The 15,835-nt window shown below is 34.2% G+C and overlaps 1 protein-coding gene across 3 annotated transcripts in view; it reads right to left on the bottom strand.

The window, feature by feature from the left end:
• Positions 1 to 15,835, bottom strand: part of ARID4B (AT-rich interaction domain 4B) — a 126,115-nt gene that overhangs the window by 24,101 nt on the left and 86,179 nt on the right. For 2 of the 3 annotated variants that reach the window (XM_063082675.1, XM_063082676.1), the window contains exons 14-17: positions 15,622 to 15,719; positions 14,652 to 14,895; positions 14,156 to 14,331; positions 8,939 to 9,199 (exon numbers count right to left, since the gene is read on the bottom strand). In XM_063082675.1, the coding sequence (XP_062938745.1) occupies positions 8,939 to 9,199; positions 14,156 to 14,331; positions 14,652 to 14,895; positions 15,622 to 15,719 (779 nt within the window). The remainder of the gene's footprint in view (positions 1 to 8,938; positions 9,200 to 14,155; positions 14,332 to 14,651; positions 14,896 to 15,621; positions 15,720 to 15,835) is intronic. The other variant, XM_063082677.1, reaches the window with a different exon arrangement.

The following is a 15,835-nucleotide window of genomic DNA, read 5'->3' as shown; positions in this document are numbered from 1 at the left end:
GATTAAAATATTCATACAAAGCTAGAAGAAACCATTCAGAGACCACAGCATACTTGCTCTCACCAGAGAAAAATAGGAGTTGTAAAAAGAAAGCTTTATAACTTCTGTTTGGATGCACTGGCAAATTATCTAAGAAATCATTTAGCAATAATAACAACAGAAAAGAATGTTAGTCAATCAGATATACTACCAAAATGGTTACTATGCCCACTTCAATTCAGATTTGGCTCTTTTTAAACCCAGCTCTCAAAGAAATATTAACAGCATGTAGTAATATCTACCCAAAAGGCATAGTCTTGGAGATTTAAAAATAAAATAAATTACATGCAGAATATAAAGATATTTTTAAAATAATTTCATAAGCAAAACCAAACTGACATCATACTTAAATCACTATTTGAAATATGTATACAGCTTATAAAAAATGTAAAATCTAATCACCCGTATATTGTTTTCTGTAATGAATATTCATTTAATAATTGCTGAACAATATGTATTTTATATTTTTGCCTCTCTATACACAATAAAGTTAATGTACGTCATATAATTAACTTTAGTTTTTAAAACCTCGCATCTAAAGTGGAAATTTACACTATCTTAACAAGAAAAGAAATTTTCCCATCCTTAATTAAGAAAATTATTTTTTAAGGTATGACAAAATAATAGGAAAAAAAAAACATCATGATGAAAAGCAGCATTAGTTACTCTTAAGTGTAAACTTTATAAGCAATTTTGCCAATATTTACCTACTTTATGAATTTTACATAATCTCAATTTACATATTTTTAATCTGATAGAATGTTTAAAGCAAGATTTATGAAAACCACTGATCACAATTTAATGCTTTCAGTCATGTACCTAAAAATATAATAAAACAAAAATAAAAGTATTATATTATTCAAAAAATAAAATCCTAAGCATGCTATTAACATTTCATATTTCTACTTCTATAACACTGTTAAATCTACTTCAAAGAGAAAGGAATGGTATTAATCATAATTAAGAATATAACATTAGAATAACAGAAAAATGAATATTATAACATAGCCATATTTAAGACAACACAAGCAGCTCAACAGATCAGTATCAACCAATTGATATAATTACTACATATCAATAGGTTTTCCTAAGGAATGTAACTCTATAAGATGAAACAAAAGTACAGGTCTTTAGGCAGAGATAATATGTAATACTAAGAATATATCATAGATCATTTTACCGAGCTTATAAAGACTACTGCAAATGGATAACAAAGGAACTAATTGTATATTTGTGATGCAGATACTAAGTTTTAAAAATGCCTCAAAAGTTTGCTTTGTTAACATTTGATAAGTTTACGGAATTAGAATTTGTGCATATTTAAACAAAAATTCTGATGTACCTGCCAATCTACAAAACTACCAAATGAAACTTGTCCAAGTTTATGTTTTACATTAAATGTACTTGCCAATCTATGAAAACAACTGAATGGAACAGATCCAAGTTTAGTAAATATGCTAAGTAGAATACACAAAGAAAAATTAAAGTCCACTTGAGTGCAACAAATAACTGAATTATTAATCTTGGTTCACAAAAGAAATATTTATTTTCACTTGCACTCAAAAACTACAGTTAACTCAAAAGTCATTCTCCTTTAAAACAAGTTAGATATTTACTCTGAAACCACTGTCACATGGTCTTCACTTTGTCGGCCTTTAAACCTTTTGTAATATAGAATTAAAGCAGACAATTTTCCCAGGACACCTTGCTTTCTTTCTATCATTACCCGAATAACTATTTCAAAGCATTTGAGTAGAACAACTTCGTACTCTTTTACCAATATTCCTATTTTCAATGGTATACACAATGAAAGTTACAGCAGGGATCAGATTACATGGATATAAAAGAAAAAAAAAAGAAGGACATAGAATATTCTAGAGAAGAAATAAAGTAATTAAGCTAAAAAGTGACAAGAAAAAATTTTAAAGAGACAAAAGGAGACAAAGGTTAGAGGGAAAGTCTTCGGAAAGGAGCATTTCCAATCAAATTCATTCCAATCTCTCAGCCTCAATTCCATTTTGGTTGCTAAGTAGGAGACAGGTACCTTATATGACCCAAAGAGGTCACAAAAAGAAATATCAGACAGAATATACAAATGTGAATTCAAAATAAATCAAAGACCTAAACATTATAGTTATAACTATAAAGTCCTTAGAAGAAAATATAGGAGAAATTTTTCACAACACTGGATTTGGCAATGTTTCCTTGGATATAACCCCAAATGCAAAAGCAACAAAGAAATAGATAAATTAAACTTTATCAGAATTAAAAACTTTTGGGTTGGCTGGTTAGAAACAGTGTCATAACGCTAAGGTCAAGGGTTCAGATCTCCATACCCACCAGCCACCAAAAACAAAACAAACAAAAAATAAATTTAAAACTTTTGTACATCAAAAGACACCATCAAGAGAGTGAAAAGACAACCCACACAGAATGGGAGAAAATATTTGCAGATCATATACCTGATAAGGGATTAATATCTAGAATTTATGAAGAACTCTTACAACTCAACAACAACAAAACCACCAACCAACTCAAAAATAGGCATGGACTTGAAAAGACATTTCTCCAAAGAAGATATACAAACAGCCAATAATCACATTTAAAAAATGCTCAACATCACTAGTCATTAGGGAGATGCAGATCAAAACCACAATGAGATACCACTTCACACCCACCAGTATGGCTATAATAAAAAAATATTTAACAGAGCATAACAAGTATTGGTGAGGATCTAGAGAAACTGGAACCCTAATACACTGATGGTGGGAATGTAAAATGGTGCAGCCTCTGTGGGATAGTCTGACAGTTCCTCAGAAGATGATACATACACATATAAATGAGTTGAAAAGAGGCTCCAGTGAGAGGGCCGGGCCACACCTGTCCCAATCTCCTAGTAGTCTCTATGTTCTATAGGTATCACTTATAAAAACCAGTGTCTTTTACTTGGATGTTAATTCTGCTCTACTTCCATTTGGTTGCCAGGAAGTCCAATTTAGTTCAACATTCTTTAGTACTTACCAGATGCCAGGCATGTACTTTTCTAGATGTGGTAAGGGACACTAGGGGAATAAACATGAAATAGTGATTTTTTTTTCATGGTTTAAAATTAAATGCATTTTCATAATATAAAGTAATGTGGTCCCGATGTGGAAAACCTGAACAATGGAAAAAAACGGGGGGGGGGGGGGGGGGAAGTTGAAGGGAAAGAATTTATCCAGAGTCCTAGGTGGAAATTGTATTTCAGGAGATAAAATTCCTCTGGCTCAGAAAAATAATACAGAAAAATTCATTATCAGAAAAGCGGCAAGTCAGGATTGGAAAAGCAGGAACCAAAAGTAAAAGACGTTAAACAGATATCAGAAGGAAAAAATATAGGAACAATTAGAAGGGAGAAATAACACAAACAAGAAGTAAAAGACAAAGATAGGATAATTGAGAAATAGTTTCTTTCGAGGGGGAGGGGATGTCGCACAAGTGCGGCTGGCCTATATGGGGAGCTGAACCCTTGACCTTGGTGTTGTAACTCTGCAGTCTAACCAACTGACCTTAACCAGCCAGCCCAGCTTCTTAATTTCGAAAAAGGCAGAAAAGGAAAATAAACAAAAAGACAGTTGCAGCTGGAACCCAAGCAAAGTTAATCACAGAAGTAGTGATCAACTGGGTATAATACCACTGAAAAGGGAACTAAGACAACAGGGCAAAAAATGGTGGAATTCAGCTACAGGGGGTCACTAGTGATTCCAATAAGCACAGTTTTAGAACAGTGGGAGAAAAGCCTGAATAGAAAAGCCCGAACAGAAACAACAGGAGAGAAATTGGACAAGTGTAGATAACTGTCAAATAGTTTTGCTGGATGAAAATGTTCCCAAAAAACGGCACAGTAGGAGAAGACAGGCTCAAGAAAAAGTTTTCTTTGACATGGGAGAAATGCCCACAGGTCTGTATGTGAATGGGAATGATTCAGAACACTGCAAGAAAATGCACCCACGTCTTTGATTAGGCAAGAAGAGATGGCAAGTAGTAGGCTGGCTTTAGATGGTAACATGATTGGTCATGGACGGCTAATGGCAATGTGATGAGAGACGCAGGTAGGAAGGCAGATATGGTACAAGTCCAGAAATTTTCTTCTTGCTTCAATTTCTCAGTAAGATAAAAAGCAAGGTCACCAGCTGAAAGTGGGGATGGGGATGGGAAAGAGATGTTGGGGATATAAGGAGATTATAAAAAAAAAACAGTATGAGATAGTCATTTAAGAAAATACAAGAATGAATGGAAGCAGGACATAGAATTAACGATCCACTTGAGGTTCACCATCATGATAAATAAGTCAAAATAAGGGCAGTGTGGTTGTTTGCTTTACTCCAACTAACATCAGCTACACAAGTGCGGGCAGAGTGTTAGATTTAATCAGGTTCTAATGGTCAGACGAGTACAGATGCTCTTTAACTTATGATGAGGTTACATCCAGATAAACCCATCGTGAGGCTGAAAAATCCTATTAAACCATCAGAAAGCGAGGCCATCAGTACTACAAAGCAACAGCAGAACAAAAGAAGAGCTGAAAGTCAAACGAAGTGATTATAACGAGTGACCAAGGAACATGAGAAACATGAGGACTGAGGGAATTAAAGGGGGGTAAGTAGTGGTAAAATCAATGAACTGTAAGTTTTCCTGGGTAATTTCCTTGCCTGGACTATAAATTCCTTCACAGGGGCTATTTCTCAGTATCTTCGGTGACAAGCATGTTATTTGGGAAATAGTAGATTATTCGATTTATATTTGCCAAATAAAGGAACAAAGTTTGATAAAGAGCAACTGAATATTTGCAAAATGTGGGATGAACCCATTTGTTTGTGAAAGCCTTTTACTACAATTTTTTCCCTCCCGAATTCCCTCCCTCTGAGGGGGATTCAATTTGCTTGGAGAAATAAGATATCTTTTAAATGGAATATCTTTTTATTTTAAATAATACATTTAAGCATAATTTATCTTATTTTCATTTTCTATGATTTCTAATATAAAATAAAACTTGTTATTTATTTCAGAGTTTTACAGTTGATATTTTAAAGTATCTCTCTTCTATTCCTCTTTTACATAAGGGTGTCCTTTAATGTAGCTGGTAATCCTCAACATAGAAAAAATTACAGTCTAGTCAAATTCCCAATTCCTTGATTATGGAAAGCCAAATTGGAAATGAATGGAAAAAATTTAATTCAACATTAACACGCCATAATAAAATATTGATGTATTTTAAATCCCATGCCAAGTAGTCTACATATAATACACTCAATTATTAATGAGTAAGGCTAAATCCAGCATACTCAATGAAGTTTATGGCAGGCTAATTTCAATGTGTAAACCTTATTTTCAAAAATCAATCCCATATTTATGACATAACACAGAAATCTGAGAGTGAAAAGGATCAATTAGATAATGATACTAAGAATTTCCATAAAATACTAACATGACTAAAAGAAACTAAAACAAAGATAACAGAGAGCCTACTATTAAACATTACTGAAGTGTAACTATAATTTTCAAAAATGTATGGAGATATATTTTTTAAGACTAAAAGAGAACACACTATTAATGATTTCATCTACTTTTATATATTTTATTTTTCTAAATTGGACGCTATTTTCAGAAGATTAAAAACTTGTTTATAAAAACACTGAATTAGAATACCCTAAGCATTCTAGTGTTTGGCAACCTAGTAAATTCTACAGCGTTGGACAACCATTTTATATATGGGCACTATATCAGAAAAATTCTGTAGCAGTATTATACCATTTCTGGTTGCGGGTCAAGACTTCTGGCTATTTCCAGCAGATCTGGTGTAAGCACGCAAAATATGTCTTGTTTTTTCCAGTAGTAAAAAAGAAAGTGATCCAAACGCTAACCTTTTGTGTAATTTAATACAAATCAATACTTGCTAGCAGTGAAATGAGGATATAAATGAAAATTGAAGATTTGTATAAAGATTTTATAATTAAAGATCTTATTTAGTAAGATCGAAATAACTAATAATTTAAGAAAAAAGGAAAAACGGAGAAATAGGAAAAACAGTTATTTTTTAAAAACTAAGATATTCTTACTTTAAGAAAAATCTGTTTACTGGAAAATGATGCTTCAGATAAAACAAAACCACATGTAAATAGTTCCACACAAAATATCCTAAATTGCTCTTGTCATAAATTACTGCCACTGAAGATAAGATTATTTTCATGAACATTCGTGCATAAATCTTCATTTCTAATTTCACATCTGTTAAGTATGGATTTAGAGATCAAGCTGGAGACCCCCCAAATAATAGGAAAATAGCGGTAGAGATGATGAAGATTTGTTGCAGTCCTTATTAAATTAGTTTCAGACATAAAGGAGGAGCAAAAATCATAACTGTTGCTTATTTATCAATAAGACAAACTGGTTATTACTGCAGAGAGAAACAGGAATATTGTTATATTGATTACAAGAAAATTAACTGCTTAATCTACTGAAGTACAGTTGTTTTCTCTATGATGCTAGAGTATGCAGAGATCTATCTACCCTACAGGTGTTCATCAAGATGGAAAGTTTCTTCTGTTAAAAGTTCATGGCATACAAACGCTCGCATTGTTGGAAATAGACAGCAACATTCTTAGTAACACAAGCAAGTCTGGTTCAACTAAGTCTCATTTCCCTTCCCATATTATTAAAAACTTGGATGCTCCAATTTAAAATCTTCCCTTCCCCTGCTCTTTCCCTATCAATTTCAAAACTAAAATATTAGACATTCTTTCTACCCTCCAAAACCCAAGTATTCCTAAAATTATTCTTTCCTTTAGTCAATCTTAACTAAAGAGAAAGCTATATCTTAAGTGAGAAATAATTTCATGAATGTCTCTCGATTCCTATACCTAGTAAGCCTTTTATGTTTAATGAGCCAATTAATAGAAAATAATCGAGCCCTGATTATAGTGAAGGATGAAGAACACCTAAATTCTATCCATTTGTTACAGAACTTCAAGCATTTTATAAAGGGCAAGAGGGGAAACTGCCTCTGCATGTAAACTAGCAAAACAACTAGGAGGGAAGAACTGAAAGGAGAGGTGAAAGACAATGCGGCTTTTGTCTATCTTGTGGTCATTACTTAGTAATTATTACTTTTTGCTGATTCAATTTTGTCTTCCTAATTTTAAACCAATGTATCCTACATTTAAATTTATATCCTAGGCAGAAGTGAAATTCCCTCTCCATTTATATTTAATAAAATCATTTATGGGGCTGGCCCATGGCTCACTCGGGAGAGTGCGGTGCTGATAACACCAAGGCCACGGGTTCGGATCCCATATAGGGATGGCCGGTTCGCTCACTGGCTGAGCGTGGTGCTGACAACACCAAGTCAAGGGTTAAGATCCCCTTACCGGTCATCTTTTAAAAAAAAAAAAAAAAAAAAAATCATTTAGTAAGATCAAAATAACTAAAAATTAAAAACTGAGCAAGATATCAAGTATCTTCTTTTGAACTTAAACTTAATAGCCAGGTCTTTGGGTAAGGAAAATCATGTACCATTAAAGGCAGCATAAGAACCAACAGCTGAAAGGATAAATTGTACATCGTATTAAAGTGATATCTGAAAAAGCTTAATAGTTTCAAGACAAGTATCACATCTAAGCAATGATGATAGGTATTCTTAAAATGCAGAACTTTTTTATTCTTGTTGGTTAGAAATAATAGAAGACATAGTCCCCAACAAAACTTCTGAACATTTCCTGACATAAAGCTGCTATTTCCTTTGAAGCATCAGAATGTGTCAGAATTGTACTTTTCTCAAAATAAAAACGATAATCACATTAGACCATGCTTCTAGAGCTTCCTATTGCTACAACAGAACTAAAATACCTTTAAGAAACAGAGAATTTGAGATGACGTCTTCTTTATAACTTCCCAAACCACAGAATACAATTTAAATATAAAACATGAGAACTGTATTCCTCTTCCTTGAAAATACTAGGTACACCATAAAACCATCTCTTAAAAACTTCTATAGTTAATTTTTCAAAGGCTCTAACTCTATCATAGGCTAGATTTCAAATATAATATCAAACATTCCAAAATGAATTAAGTTATTCTTAAAAGATAACTAAATGGCCAGATCCCAAAACTGGCTTGCCAATTTTGGATGATATGGAAATACTTAATTTGTTTGGTTAAAGCAAAGAAAATTTTTGTAAGAAAAAAGCTTGTCATTGAACACAACCTACGACGGAACCTGTCTTGCCCCTTCAGTTCATGAGGTCAGCAGCAGTAACAAAGTGCATAATGTTTTAGACAAGCAGAGATGCTTATTACATTTTCAGCCATGCTGTTCCAAAGACACAAATACATTTCTGAGACTTCTGAACAAGGTTGTAATATAATAGCTGTTAATGAGGAGATAGGCCATCTTGAAATAGAAAATGTTTATTAAGAAATCCCAACTTTTAAATCCCTCCGTATTGAAGAAAGGAAATGATGACTTAAGAATACAAAGAGGCTACAGTGGCAATGTAGTTTAAAGTGCAAGAGGGCAGGCAGCCTGATAACTGCTCTGTAGACGTCAAGAAGCTCCAATCTCCTTTACCTCTTTGAGATTTTCCTATCATCTAATCAATAATATTTTCTCTAATAATCTACAAGTATTCCATAAAAATCAACTCTGCAGACCTCAGTCTTTTAGACACTGAGGTTATCTGCTAAGTATTGAAAACATTAAGTAGGAAGTCACTACATACTAAAATCTACATATTTGTAATATGGTACTATAACCTTAATTAGAATACTAACAAGTCCATAAATTGTTACTTAAGTTTTAAAATAGAGAAGGATTATTGAGAAGTGCTTTTAGGCAATAATCACTAGCTAAAACTCAAGTTACCTCACATTCCATCCGCAGTAATGCACCAAGTAAAGGACCTCTCCACCTTCGACATCAGAATCTTTAATACTAGCTTCATACATTTTTTGATTTTTCCCTCGTCCATACCGCACTTGGACTTTCATGCCTGGTGGGTAGCATTCAAACTCCTCTTGCTCATTGTTGCCGTCCTCCTCTTCATCCTCTTCCTCCTCCTCCTCCTCCTCCTCCTCCTCTTCTGCTTCTTCTTCATCTTCATCTTCATCTTTATTCGTTTCATCTCTTGAAAGGTTTAAAAAATTGTAGTTAATAAAAGAAACTTCATAAGTTTTTCAGTTCCAAACCATATATATTGATAAAAATCGTGGCTGTGATTGTTCCAGGAACAGCAGGTGCCATGTGTATGGAATTCTTTGACTTTCAATTCAATATTAAAAGTTAAATCTGTGTAAAACAACCATGGTTACAGAAAGATAAATTCAGAGAAAATGGAGATTGAAAAACAAGTGCATTAAAAGAAAATTTCCAACAGAAGAACGGAAGTTGTGCTGAACAGCAAGAAAGGAGTAAGGGCAGCTATAGCAGTTTCGCACATTTTACTGTAAGTGTTTTACATCTTAGTTGACATTTTCTGACTAAAAATTAGTCTTCATTCAAGTATTTTAAATGTTTAAAACAAAAATTGACTAGCAGGTGGCTAATCTTAATAACTTTAAAACGTGCTCCTACCAAATTTTCAAATGTTATACTAACTAAAATATTTTAACTTTCACAGGACTATTGCACTAATCAATTTTTTTCTTTCTCTCTTGTTAAACTTCACCAAAATTTCTGCTCTCTTTACCATAGCTTTACTGAATGCTTTCTTCTACAAATCCTCTCAACTTTGAAGTTCCAAAAAATAGTTACACTCACATGAGAGGCCAATTCAAAATACATGAAACTAAAAGCCTAACTATTCTAGGAGCAACCATTTTGAGCTTCTCAACACCATGTACTCTCTCTAAAATTAAGCATTCATATTCTGTCTGTCTGTGTGTGTGTGTGCGTGTGTGTGTGTGTGCGTGTGTGTGTGTGTGTGTGTTAAAGAAAATGTAATTTTATTAGTATTTTTACATTCTAGGATGTTGTTGTGGTACAGTTGTGAGGGAGGGGAAAGGGGAAGGAAATGGGATGGAAGAAGGAGGAAGGAGGAGGGGCGGGATTGAGGCCTGTGGCACCCCCCTCATTCCCACAGGGGAGACTGGGGGGCTTCCAGCGGTGGCTTGTTCATTGCAGGGCTGGGTGCAGATGTCGGGGGGGTGTGGCAAAAGCTCTCACCCCGCACCATCCCAACTCCGTAAGCCGGGGCCCTTCTTGCTGAGGCTTGGTGGTCGTCGCTGGGCTGGCTGCATGTGTTGAGGGGGTGTGGCCAAGGCCCGAGGCCCCTGGCAACCCCTGCCCCAGCTCAGGAGAGCCCAGGGCGCTTCCTGTGGCAGTTCGGTGGTCATCGCTGGGCTGGTTGCCCATGTCAAAGGGGTGTGACCGAGTCCCTTGGCCTGTTGCCCAGGAGAGCCTGGGGCACTTCCTGCAGTGGCTCAGTGGTCACTGCTGGGCTGGCTGCGGGTGTCGGGGGGGCATGGATGAGGCCCAGGGCAGTTCCTGCAGTAGCTCAGTAGTCGCCACGGGGCTGGCTGCGGGTGTCGGTGGGGCATGGCCAAGGCCCCTGGCCCTCCACCGCCCTGGCTCGGGAGAGCCTGGGGCGCTTCCTGCGGCGGCTTGGTGGTCGCTGCTGTGCTGGCTGTGGGTGTTGGGGGGGCGTGGATGAGGCCTGAGGCCCCCCACCACCTGGCTCGGGAGAGACCAGGGCGCTTCCTGCGGTAGGTCAGTGGTTGCCCCTGAGCTGGCTGCAGGTGTCGGGGGTGTGTGGCCGAGGCCCGAGGTCCCCCACCACCCCAGCTCAGGAGAGCCCAGGGCGCTTCCTGCGGCAGCTCTGTGGTCACTGCTGGGCTTCATATTCTTTTTATATTAGCCACAAATCCGTATTAAACAAGTTGTAGAAAATCTTTAATTATAAGTCTTTCCAAGCATTAGATGTATAATAAATCCAAGATTTGTAAGAAACCCAAGGCTATATTCAGTCAGTTTTTATTCAATCTATAGTATGTCTGCACTATTACAATTTTCTCTCAAAAAGAATCCATCACTTTATAACTGACAAACAAATAATTATCATAGAACAGAACTACAAGACAGCTAAATAAGTTTTACAAGTTAATGAGTATAATATTTCTTTTAAAAGCCTTCCTCCACTGATAACTTCAGTTTTACATTCCTATACGCAATCTTTCTAGTGATAACAACATACTTTATCATTGCTGATTATGTAATTACATAGGCAACAAAGATAATCTATAGTTATATAAGCAGCACTAAAATGCTTTCTTATTCTCCTTTTTCCTTCTGTATAGTGGAGCAGGTGGGTTGGAAGGAAGCCTAATAGACTTCTGAAATTAAATCTGAGTTCACAAATGTACCAAATGTATCAATTTTGTCTGAAATATATCACAAAGTCTGCAAAGATTCTCAAGAATTATTTCTCATTTTAAAGACTCAGTTACAGTCAAATGAAGAGGTATTTAAAAACAAAAACCCAAAGGAATCTCAGCTGTGATCTGAGATGAAAAAATAGTAACTCTCTTACTGAAAATACATTAATAAATAATTTTAATAAGGCTAAAATCTAAGAAATTACCAGGAATGGTGTTATGGATCATAACTTATTATGAACTATTTTAAATAAATGTTATATTTATACAGTGAAACAGTGAAGGAAATTGTTTTGAAATACTACTACTTAAATAGCAAGATTATATCCATGCAGATCAGGAAGAAAAAGAAGTGTATTATGTTGGCCACAATAAAAGAAGAGATTTATCACATATCTCAGAATCATCATATTCTAAGACAGAAGAGAGACACAGAACAAAAAGTCTAAATGTCTTAAAATGAAAACAAATTCAAAACTATATCTTATGTCATTATAATACACTGAGTACACCTGGTAAATGCCAATAATAGCAAGCACAATCATAATTTAAGGGGTAGCCAGGACAAATTTTTATTTAATCTAGAATAAAAACCTAATACTGTATATTAATAAAATAGCAACCAAAAAAATTTGCATTTAATGTCAACCTCAGACACAAACCAAATGAAATTCACTTAAATAATACACCAAAGTATAAAGAAGCAAACAACATAATTAGTGGCAATCAGCCAAAGAAAACTATTCTACTCCTTTTAGAATTCAGAGGGTAACGTACTAAACCAGACAGAACACTGAATGCCAAAAACTACAGCCTCTGAAAGTGTAGAATGTAACCAACGTATAGGTTAAAAAATTAAACTGATGCATATATCACATACCTGAACGCACATGTAAGCGCGCGCACACGTGCTCACACGCGCACATGTATTTAAGTTAATTATCTTTTAGAGGACAATATTTTGGTCTTCAGTCTAACACTCTCCCAACTGAGCTATTTCGGCCACCTCATTTTGGGAAACCAAATATATCAGCAAGGATTTTTCATCTGAATTCATGAACTACCAAATTTTCCTAAAGTGATGTTACACTCCTTACAATGAAACGAATGACACAAATTTAAAAAAACAAAAAAACCCAGCTACAGTTCAGTAACTACAATGGACCACACACTGAACCAGGCTTTTCATATTTATTAACTTATTTAATCTCCCATACCTGGACTATGGTGGAAGGATGCTGAAAATTCTTGGTAATAGCCAATTATTTAGAGAAAGTTTATATACAAGAAAAATACCTATAAATTAATTCTTTATAACTGTAAAATTTTCTATTTTGAACTTATCTTACAGAACTCAGACATCATTTATAGATATTCCCAACATATAAAGCTTCTAAAGAATATCTACTAAATTAGGCCAGTCATGTCAGAAAAATTTCAGCTTGTGGTATGAAAATATTTATAAATATCTACAGTACATAAAAAAAGCCATATGGTTAAAGAGTTAAAAGGATTAATCAAAACCTACAAAATACAAATTTATTCTCTAAAATAAATACAAGTACCAACTTAAAAAATTAAGATAATTATTAGTTACACAGAAAAAATATAAACCTATCACAGTGTCTTGCAAACAGATGTCCAAAAACATCTGCACATTTCAAAAATCAGCTTTTTAGGCAAAAAGTTGAATCCTCAGTAAGTTTCTTAGTTGAAATAGTCACCAGTAGCAGTAAAGAGTAAACTTCAAATATACTTTGAAACACAGAAATATGACAAAGAATAATCAAACACTTTTACTATATTCATCTAAACCCAGTATTTTTTTTTTCTTTCATTTTTGTCTACATGTGGCCACCAAAATCTCAGAACTGTAAATGATCAAGAGATGTTAGGCAAAAAGCTGAAACTTCACTACATTTCTTAATAGTTGAATAGTCTCCAATAGCAGTAAGGTGTATCTATCTCAAACATGTATTAGTACAGAGAGAAATATAAGTATAATAATCAAACACCTTTTACTATATTAATCTAAACCCAGGGTTTTTTTCTTTCCTGTTTATCTGCACGCTGTGACCAAATTTCAGAAAAATACAAAAATGACCTAAAAAATTGGTTGTACTTATTAAGTAAACCAATAACAATGGGGATGTTTATGTTTTTAAACTTCAGAAACACGATGAAACACCAAAGATAACCTACAAAATCCAGGGGTCCAATGGCAGTTCATAAATTACATTGTTAAATAATTCATCATTCCAAAGTGACCAAAACAAGTAAATGCTACTATCCACAAAACACAGCACAACTATTTCCCCCTTTTTAAAATTTGTTATTAGTATTTTTCCATTCTTTTTGCTTAAGAAATAAATAAAACGCTCAAAATCTATAGCCAACATACTATCTACAAAGCACTGGAGGACATCTTCCCAAGTTTATATTATCTGGTCATTCAGCAAACCTTAATGCAGTAAAAAGTACTTTTCTCTAGTTAAACATTTTATAAGTTTCCATGATGAGAGCAAGAAACGTGGATCAAAAATATGATCTTTTTCTACAAATTTACATTAGTAGGGTCTCTGAAGTAGGCAAATGCAAATCACTCTATATTGTCAATCAAATTTAGATTTCATACATACACACATACAAAGAGCAAACTGTAAGATTTCACTTAGCCAAAAAGCATCATAACCAATAACAAAATTCTTACCCAGATTTTGCTTTTTCTTCTTCAGCTTCTACCTTTATGCTGAGGGATTCATCTACCCTAGTTGTGTCATTATCTTTATCCTCCAGATTTTCATTTTCTTCTGTTTTATTAATGTTAACTTCTTTCTCCTGATCAGACTGTGCAGGTAGAGAGTCTAATAAATTCTTTTTACTTCCCTAGAAAAAGATCAGAGGAACTAAACCAACAAAAGTAAATATTTTCAACCTAAATCCATGATCTAACTGTTAGCAACAGGAAGTATCAACCAATACTAATATTAATAAAGTTATCAGTTACTTTTAAGAAACTTGTCATTCTTAGACCACTAGACAAAAACAGCCAACAGCTATTTTGAGTAATTACAATCAAAATTATAGAAAAGTAGCACTCAATGAAGAAAATGTACAGACAATAATGAATTAATTTCAGGAATTTTACAGAAGATGTACAAAATAGACCAAAGAAGGCAAATGACAATTACTAATATCTGATTTACCAGAGAGGGTTTAGTATTCTCCTTTCTTTCAACTTCATCCTCAGTAGACTTTTCTTCTTTTGGTATTATATTCCTCTCTTCTTCAATCTTCATTTCTTTGATCTCTGTTTCGTTTTCTTCCTTAACTTTTATTTCTTTTACATTTTCACACTCTTTACATGTCTTGTTAACAACTTTCTCTGGCAATGCCATCTGAAATTCAATACTGGCTGACCTACAGTACTCCTCAAAACCATATAGGTATCTGGAAACATGAAGAGAAATACATTTGGTAAAAACAATTCCAATATTACTGTAGAGTTTATTTTAAATGTGCATTCCTTTCTTTTAAGTTCTGAGGTATTGATCCACATTAACACTCTTATTTACTCTAGTTAGTCCTTCCCAATCTTTTCAACCCAAATAGGAAAATTTGTTAATGAATAAAAAATTCACTAAAAAAACTGTGCTAAGAGTGAAAACACAGTCATAATGTTAAATATAACAAAAGTAACAATAGCAGCCATGAGAAGCATTAGTAATAGCATCTTTTCATTGAGCATTTCTTATGTTCAGGCACTGGGCTCCTTAGTAAATCTCATTTAATCATCAGTGTATTTCTACAGAGGCAAGTAATAGTATCCCATGTCACAAATCAAAAAACTAAAGCTAAGGAGAACAAATAAAAGGTCCAAGGGCACAAAGAGCTAATAATTGGCAGAACTAGGATTAAAACCTGGATTTACTTGGTTTTAGACATTAGTTTTTTAACCTCGATACAGTACATGGCCACAAAAACTTTTTCACAGAATTTCTCATAGATCTAGTTTTCACAGAATATACTCTAGAAAACGCAATCATAGAGTGATTACTCTAGTAAAATTTTCTGATTCCTTCTTCAAAGAAATAATTAGCCTCAGTTATATGGTAAATTCCATCCTGCTTTATAGGTAAAACATTGAAGATAGCCAGATCAAGTATACTAACTTACTTTTTATAAGCACACTTAACATTGTATCCTGCAGCTGAATTTAAGACAGGGATTCCAAGATCTTGGTAGACTTGTTTCCAAACAGCTCCACTTTCAATCTAACGAACAAATTGAAATGAAAGCTCCCAAATTAAAAGATGGGAATGTAACAACATTTTAATAGATACAGTACATATAAATATATGTATATATTTATTGTCTCTACTCTCAAAGG

The sequence above is a fragment of the Cynocephalus volans genome, chromosome 18 (genome assembly GCF_027409185.1).
Source record: "Cynocephalus volans isolate mCynVol1 chromosome 18, mCynVol1.pri, whole genome shotgun sequence".
In the NCBI taxonomy this organism is placed as follows: domain Eukaryota; kingdom Metazoa; phylum Chordata; class Mammalia; order Dermoptera; family Cynocephalidae; genus Cynocephalus; species Cynocephalus volans.
Note: the sequence above shows the minus strand (reverse complement) of the source record. Positions and strands in the feature narration are given on the sequence as shown.